Genomic DNA, 8,978 nt, shown 5'->3' on the forward strand with positions numbered 1-8,978 from the left:
ATTCTCAATCATCACAACCCATACTTTGGTGGACCCATACTTTGGTGGTATTTACGAAGGATCCTAACAAATTTCATTGAAATAAAACAAACATTCCTTTTCAGTATACAACTAACCCAACCAAAAAGCTTAAATCAAAACCAACCCAACCAAAATACTAAAAACTAACTCATATTTCTTAGTTCATAATCCAAAAAAAAAAAAAAAAAAACTTTATCATTCAATTTCAACTATAGAAAATGCTGCTTGTAGAGGTAATAGACTCCTTTGAGATCTTAAAATGGCAGATTTTGATCGAATTAGTGCAGGTGAAACAGAGTGGACACCATCAACTGGTGTTGAAGATCCGAATGGATGCATTTTGCCAGCAGCAAAACTATACCTATTCACCAAAATGACTTTATCCAATAATCTAATGAGCTTATGCAAATCGCCAAACACACATAAATTAAAATAATGGTCAGCCTAGCAGGTAAATCTACTTTGTACTCAAACCTCAACACATCATACTTCTCACTTTTCAGCAACAGAACAAAAGGGGAAAATGTATTTATTTTAATCATTTGATCATCCTGTTAAAAATGACAGCAAATAATAAAAATGTACAATAGAAATACAACTTCACATTTTGAACTTTGGTGGTATTTATGGAGAAGCCTGATAAATTACATTGAAATAAAACAAACATGCCTTTTCACTATACAACTAACCCAACCAAAAAGCTTAAATCAAAACTAACTCATATTTCTTAGTTCATAACCAAATCAAAGGAGAAAAAAAAAAAAAAACTGTAACATTCAATTTCAACTGAAGAAAATGCTGCTTGTGGAGGTAATAGACTCCCTTGAAATCCTAAAATGGCAGATTTTAATTAAATCAGTGTAGGTGAAACAGACTGGGCATCATCAACTGGTGTTAAAGACTCGGATGGATGCGTTTTGCCAGCAGCAAAATTGTACCTATTCACCAAAATGACTCAATACAGATTCAGAACAAAAGGGGAAAATGTATTTATTTTAATCATTTTATCATGTTGTTAAAGATGACAGAAAATCAAGTGTCAAAGAGAAAATATAATAAAATAGAGACCAAGCTGGATAGATATTCTGTAAATCTCCAAAGCTACTATCTTTCAAGTTGAAAACATGAGTTTCATTTAGATCATTGAAGAAAATGCAATTCCTTTTATACCCAGTAAACTCTTCAGCCAAAATTGATAAACAACAATAAACTCTCCAAACGCCTAAAACGCCAGCCGCGCAAAACAAAGGGACACTAAGTATAGTACCATGTAATTGTATCTTCAAAAAAAAATCATGCACAAATAGTGATTCAAAGGAAATTAATGACCAAAGCCTTAATCATATTTTAGCCGCAAATTTGGGTATAAAATTTAAAACTTTTACAATAATGTGTGCCATTATCTAAAATTCAGTGTTTCTTCCAATGACAAGTGCTATGCATTAAAAAAATATAGACAATTTGAAGATCCTCTAGAAGTTGAGCTGGTGGCTGTGGGTTGCTGGAATTTTGCTCATGAAGAACAAAAAAATGCTTATATTTTAGAAGGTGATTCAACTACATATCCATATGGATATTGATCAACATGGTTAGAAACATTATTGAGGAGGTAAGACCATTACTGAACAACTTTGAGCACTTTGAAGTTTTTGTTGTAAAAAGAGAAGTTAACATGGAAAATCATACGGTGGCTAGAAATGCCCAATTTGTGACGAATTTGATAGTGTGGATGGATGAAGCTTTGTCCAACAACAATTTATCCTTGATTCAATTGCAATAAAATATATGTTTCCTTCAAGAAAAAAAAAAAGGAAAGATAAGTTATTAATTCTTTGTGAAGCATTTGGGATGCCATTTTAGAGCTTCAACAATTATGAGGGAAGCAAATGGAGAATTATTAGTTAAACTTTCTGCTACTTCTATTTTTTTGATTGTTGATGGAGTTGGCAGCCTTTGGTTTTCCTACAACAAATTTTTTTTTTTGTTTCTTACAATGTTTGACATTTAAGGAAAATGATTCATCAGAATGTGCAAAACATATCCATATTACATACTTTAAGCTTAACTTTCTTATGCAACTGAAGATTAATCAAATAAAGATGTGGACACATTTATACTAAATTATATTCATAATAAGCTGAAAACCATTAAAAGTGCAACTATATTTTTTCCCCAAACCAATACATGCCATGATCATCAACATGAAAAATCTCTTAAAGAATGAAAAATGCACAATAAGTTCCTTTAGTTATATATTTAAATTCAGTCATGTGAGTTTAAGTATAAAGAGCACTACAATATTTAGACGTACAGAACCCAAGAGATCCCCCTATACTAAGCCAGTCAAAAGCATTGAAGTAAGTATCTCAATTCTAGTATGTTTACTCTGAAAATTTATTTATGTAAAACTACTATTGGTTTGTTTTCATTTATATTTTAAATGTTTCCTTAAAATCAAAGTAAATAAGCAGATCAATGACCTTTGTGAACAATGGCAACTCCAGCCCTACAAAGTATAAGGTGATGGTTATGGTCTAGAGGCATTTCTCTAGGAATATTTCAAACATGTTACCAAAAAAACAAAACAGAGAAAAAAATCCATGGATTGAAGAGATAGTAACTGGCATCATACAGCTATGGGCCATCCTTGGCCTTCTCTTTTGTAGGCGTCTATTTTATGAGTCAATAATGCTATCATCTTTTAATACGTCTGAGTCTATAGTGCAATCATCTTAATGGTATTAAAAGTGAGGATTTTTTTTGCAGGTATATATTTTCTGAACAACATAATTCTAAAGAATTAAAATGCAAGTCCATAAGAAATTTTGTCAAACACATATCATGCTATAAAACTCAGCCAACAGTCGAGCAAACACTGTTAACTCAGTTAAGATAAATCTGTTGTATATTAATTAGCAGCCCAAGTATTAAAACAAACTAAATATCTTAGCATTTGAATTATAAGTCTGGAGTACCCCAAAAAATAAATCCAAACATTCCAAGCAAAACCAAATCATTTCAAAGGCTGCAGAATGAAGAAGTAACTGAATTTAAAGTCAGGAAAAAAAATTGAAGATTTTGGTAATCTAACAATTACAGCATATGTAAAATTCAAGGCGCAATCAATTAAGATAAACAATCTTTCTCCAAAAAAAAATTAAGAAAAACATTATACATAAACTATATCGGTTGTGAAATCAATGCATGCCACTATTTGAAGGCCAAAGAGGTATTATGTACTAAGTGTGATTCAATAACATATAATTAATAAACACCAGAAAACTAATCTTCATGCTGATCATGGCAGTATACACTAAAAAATGGCATAAAAAATTATTTTAAAATGAGATCAACATGAAAAGGTATTTAACAGAAGTAATAGAAGTCCAAAAACAAATAGGAAAAATTACAAAGTGTCTCATATAAGAAAGGTGAAGAAGAAATAAAACCTGTGTTAGTGAAGATTGCTTTAAAGAGAGTGAAGAGGTATTCCGTCAACTCCAAATCTCCAACCAATCATGGTGAAATTACATCCTTTGATGGACATGCTTTTGATTCTCTCATCACCTTTTCTACTTTCTGCTCTATACACAGATGGAAAACCAATGACAGATAAATAGCGGAAAAAAAAAAATCTAATAAAAGCATCATACATAGGGGGGAAAAAAGAACAGATCAAGCATGAAAAAAGAGTAAGAAAGCAAAAAATCTGGAGAACATTAATAAAACAAATCTAAAGGTCTAAAGCTTGCTTCACAATTGTCTTTGCCAATGATCATAATCATTGCCCACTTCCTTATCATTCCACAGATGACACATTACAATGAAATTTTCAATGCCATACATATAAAGTCAATATATATTCCAATCCGGATGCCTACCAAAAGCCAAACACAAACAGAGAAATCAAGATATTGAATCAGAAATCTAACAAAAAAGAAAAAGACACTATCCAATATTGATTCAGTCTGCTTTCTACGATGATTGCAAAATTACCCTCAAAAAAATATCATCCAAATATCCAAACCAAAACCAAAGCTAAGCAAAAACAAATTATAACCAAAATACCTTTATCAAAACCATATTTAACCCAAATGCCTCAATCAAAACCCTATAATCAACACAATAAGAAATAGAGAAAGCAAAAAGGTAAAGGAAACATTAATGAAAGACATTTCAATTAAAAAAAAAAAAAAAAAACACAGAATACATTAGAAAGCAAATAGGAAGCCAAAGGTTATATATGCAAAGGAAAAACATACAAAGAAAGAGCACCCAAAGAAAGAGCATTACCCCATCAATTAACTATGCAATTGAAGTAATAGTATTTGAATAGGAAAAGCAACTGTGGTAAACAATGAACTAGGAATTGCATAAACTACCGACAGAAACAATCTTTGATTAAGAGGAAAAAAAAACATTATGCTAACCCCCCTCAATCTTCTCATCCTTAACCGAATCCTCATTCGTTTACTTGACTCCCGTCTCCGCCTTCATCTCTTCATTCACATTCGGCTTGATGTGCATCTGTAGCCATAGCTTTTACGAATCAAGTTTGTACCCATATAAAATTATATATAAAATTATCTAAAACAAAATTATGCAGGAAAATTAATGCAGAAATTTGAAGAATCAATATTCTAGGGTTCTGCATTCTTGTTCATGCCGTAAGAATCAATTTTCACAACAAAGCACCAAAAGGAGAAGAATGAACACAGAATTGATGCGTACCTTTCGCCGGAATAGCACCGATCTCTAACTCCATATCTCAAAACCTTTGTGACGTTTGATCGTATTTAGCTTTGACAGATTCCGACTGTGATGGTCTAAGTCTGGCAGGATATAGCGGTGGTCGGTCGTACGAATATCCACTGGTTCGCAGAGTCTAAAGAGAAGAGATCGCTAGGGTTTTAATCGCAAAACAGATCTACAATATTCTGCGAATTAACGGAAACAGGGGAAACTTATCCCGAAATCACACAGAAGTTTCAAAACCGAATCAAAACATCAAAAAATCATGGAGAGAAAGAGAGGGAGAGAGCGAAGAACATACCTGTAAAACTCAAAAGGGATGACGATGGCCGGTCAAACGAATCTCCAGGGTGGCGCAAGTTTTTTTTTTTCCTCCTTGAAGAGTTTGATGTGAAGAGACCGATTAGTTTTTTTTTTTTTTTTCCTCCTTCCTTTTTCTTCTTTCACAGTATCGCTGGGTTTTTTTTATGAGAGAGAAAATGGTAATAAGAATCTGATGAGAAGATGCTAGGGTTTTTTTACTTGTAACGTTTTTTTTTTTTTTTTTAATATATACACCATCACTGTTAAACGGTATTACTCTTGCAAATCAACATAAAGTATCGTTTTTTAAAGTGACGTCACTTTTCTGATTTGTCAACACGACCTTAATTGTAGGCACTCACTTTCTCTCAGCTTCGTCTATTATATATATATGGATATTGATTGATTGATTGGTAGAATGAAAGCATACTTTCCAATATCTCTGTAACTCATCATGATTTTTAAAAGTAATATAATATCACCGAAGCATTGTGCTCAAATTTTGAGATTTACTATCATGGCTAAAGCAGCGACAATAAAGCAGAAAAAATTGATTGTAAAAATTAGCGACAAATATTACTGGTGTTTTAGAAAATATGCCAATCTAATATCCTTATTCATGGGTAGTAAACAATTATAGACTACAGCAAGTGGTAGAATTCACAGTGTGTCAACTAAACAATGGCTTTTTGGAATCTAGAGCTTTTGATAAGGAATAATTATACGTTATTTTAATGAATAACTATTCCTAATAATGAAAACACAATCAAACAACAAGGTCTATTTCAGTCTATCAAATGTTTTTAGCTTGAAATTGCATTCTTTTAGTAGATATGCATGTTTGGTGTGGCAACCATTGGGCCACAAGCTTTGTGTTAATCCAAATTGGAAAATTATTATATATAAAGGCAATTTATGAATTAATTTATTAAAAAATAAATAATATGTTATGGTTTGACTTTGGTTGAATCTTAGTCCAACATCAAAAATCTTAAACCTTTCACTTTGTCAGTCCTTTGAACAAACTAGGTTTCAAAACCATGGTATTGTGGTGAATTTGCCACTATTTCCCCACCACCCCCAACTCCCTAAAGAAAAGAAAAGAAAAAGAAAATCCATAATTTTACATGCATTTGCATATCATACACAATTCATCTTGCCTTTTTTTATAGTTCTCTTGTAAAATAGCCATCCTTGCTAAATATTAAGGATGAAAAAAATCAGATAGTTAACTGTTTCCTTTATATATATATTTTTCACTACTTTGATATAAGTTATGGGGGCGAGATTATTAAAAAAGAAAAGAAACGAAATAATAAATAAAGAAAATTAAAGCTGAAGCTGAAGAGAAGTAGTAACTCCACATTTGCAATTTCTTATTTCTTAGGTCATATATATGATTCTTTGCTTTAGCTTTTTATTATGATTGCTAAGGATTAAAACTAGTAATTTGACTTTGGTTGATCAGATGAAACCCAACTCAATCCCAAGCAGTCCAAAAGAGAATTCATATCAAGCTGAGCTATTAGAAGGAACAGTCCCCATAAGACGAACACAAGAAGATGAATACACTCGTGGTGTCAAATGGATACCACGTAGAACACAACTTAATCATAGCTTTTATGATATCAGTAATCATGAGGTATATCATTTTTGTCAAATGTCGTGATAGTTGTACATATATAATCAAGATGCACCGTACGCTTTAAACTAATTACACTCGAATTACTCTATTTTGAACTGGCATGCCATTGTTAGTTTCGGGGTTGGCGAAATCTATGGCGCACGTGCATCATTAAATGTATGGAACCCTGTCGTTGATGATGGAGAATTTAGTCTTGCTCAAATATGGGTTTTAGCAGGTCCTGATGAAGAATTAAACACTATCGAAGCTGGATGGAAGGTAAGTTTCACTAAGTAAGGTTTTTTTTTTTTTTTTTTTTTTTTTTTTTTTTTTTTTTTTTTTTTTTTTTTATAATGCTACCACCCAGTAGAACTTCCTGACACGACCACGCGCAAGCTCCGAATCCACGGACTACTTCTTTCTTGAATTCCTAATCAGCTACAAGCTCCCGCTTGCTTTCTTTTAAGTTCCAATGGTTGCAACAGTAATGATCTTCAAAGATTTGAAATCATCTCTACCATGAAAACCCTAAGTTTTTGTAAAGGAAAGCTCCTCAAAGATCTCACAAGAGATTCACACAAAACAGCAATGTATGCAACAATACAATATGGACAACCTTCAAAAACGTGGCTAGGGTTTTGTTATATACCTAGGGTAAAAACATAAAACCCTAAACGTTTAATGAAGTAGGGCTGAGTTGGAAATTCTGCAGAAAATTCACCTGTGCGATTTTCGATCGATCGAGTCTATTCTTCGATCGATCGAGCCAGGCCGAAAGTCCCAAGTACTTCTGCAGCCACTCGATTCCAACTTTACAATATTAAACCAACTTTGAGCAAGTCTAAATAAGACTAAATACAATGTTTTGATCATGGTTTGCCAACATTACAAATTAGAGTTCTAAATACATAAAATCCTAAGACCTTAGAACCTAACAAACTCCCCTTGGCAATCCGTGACAAACCTAATTAACAGCTCAAAGTTTTACAAATAAAAAGCTTTACAAAATGCTCATAAAATTCAATTCAGCCTAACTACTATCCATAGTTGCAAGTGTAGACAGCAGCTTAGTTGAATCAACCTGTATAATCCTGAAATACTCAACAAACGCATAAACGCATGTGTGAGAGTAAAGAGTAAAACAACAGGTATAACATTCTTGTAAGATTCACATAATTCAAAATAAAGACATATATGAATGATCAACTCATAAATATAAATCAATACGCAGTGAAACACAAGCAACAAGAATCAATAATAAAAATGTATATCAATCAATGTTACTCCCCTAACATGAATATCCCAAAAAAATGATATACAAAGTGAAGCACATAGATACAATCTAAAACTCCACAAGCTCCTCTAAAAAAAAAAATCTCCCCTAACTACAAAAACTCTACACAAGTCAAAACTCCACTCCCCCTTTTTGTGACGGAATGCCAAAGGGCAATCACAAGTCGCCATCAAAAGGAGGTGGTGAGGGTGAATGAAGACGCGCAAAATCAGCTCGGAGAGCACGAATCTCATCCAGCAAGTCACCAAAATCTGACCATGAGCTACTGAACAGTCATGACAGTCTCCAAAGTACGACGAACATCAAAGTCGGCCGAAGGAGTGGAGAACACAGCAGCAGCAGCATCATCACCAACTGGAATATCCTCACCGGCAAACCTGCAGAAGAAGAAGGAAGGTGCGCTACTAGAGCTCAGATCTAGGGTGTTTAGAACCAGCTCGAAGATGAGCGGCCTCAGTCTAAGAAAAGACGCACCTATAGGAGCTATCACATGAACGGGCTCAGAGGAAGGAAAGCCACTACAGTCAAGATAGAGAAGAATCCTATGAATGAAATAGGATGAACAAGAGCATGAGCAGTAGATGAACTCCTATAAACTTCGTTCAAAGAACGAAGAAAAAGATGGGGAAAACTAATAGGAGCATCAGTATAAGAGCGTACAGAAATACACACCTCTCAAGAGGAATGGTGTGAACATGGGAATAGGCCAGATCGAATGACAAGCTATCCTAAAGAACAGATAGTGTACCCGGAGAGCTCAGCAGAAGTGATCCGAGGATCAGAACCCCACTGGACAGCAGTACCAGTGACGTACGACAAAACATCGCTAATCTCGGGAGACTCAGCATAAGGATAGACAGGATGCTGGACAAAGGTACCCCTAGAGCATCAGCCACTACCGAGGAGTAATGGAGTACTCTACGCCTCGTATCAACTCTTAACTAGAGTGTTGGAAATCATAGATGGCGGATAGAGATGTCGATA

The 8,978-nt window shown here is 33.8% G+C and overlaps 1 protein-coding gene and 1 long non-coding RNA gene across 3 annotated transcripts in view; one reads left to right on the forward strand and one right to left on the reverse strand.

Moving 5' to 3' along the window:
* Nucleotides 1-517: 517 nt before the first annotated feature.
* Nucleotides 518-5,210, reverse strand: LOC136069406 (uncharacterized). 2 transcript variants are annotated; one of them, XR_010630639.1, is made up of 5 exons: nucleotides 5,075-5,210; nucleotides 4,753-4,948; nucleotides 4,452-4,548; nucleotides 3,471-3,600; nucleotides 518-959 (listed from the first exon to the last, which is right to left on the reverse strand). It is a non-coding gene; the product is annotated as an uncharacterized LOC136069406 (long non-coding RNA). The 2 variants fall into 2 exon arrangements; XR_010630638.1 differs by having other exon boundaries at nucleotides 3,471-3,605.
* A 1,503-nt stretch (nucleotides 5,211-6,713) lies between these two features.
* LOC136069408 (protein neprosin-like) overlaps nucleotides 6,714-8,978 on the forward strand; it is a 9,286-nt gene continuing 7,021 nt past the window's right edge. The window contains exons 1-2 of the mRNA XM_065777911.1: nucleotides 6,714-6,718; nucleotides 6,835-6,979. Coding sequence (XP_065633983.1) covers nucleotides 6,714-6,718; nucleotides 6,835-6,979 — 150 coding nt within the window. The remainder of the gene's footprint in view (nucleotides 6,719-6,834; nucleotides 6,980-8,978) is intronic.

The sequence above is a fragment of the Quercus suber genome, unplaced genomic scaffold (assembly GCF_002906115.3).
Source record: "Quercus suber isolate HL8 unplaced genomic scaffold, Cork oak 2.0 scaffold_168, whole genome shotgun sequence".
Taxonomy (NCBI): domain Eukaryota; kingdom Viridiplantae; phylum Streptophyta; class Magnoliopsida; order Fagales; family Fagaceae; genus Quercus; species Quercus suber.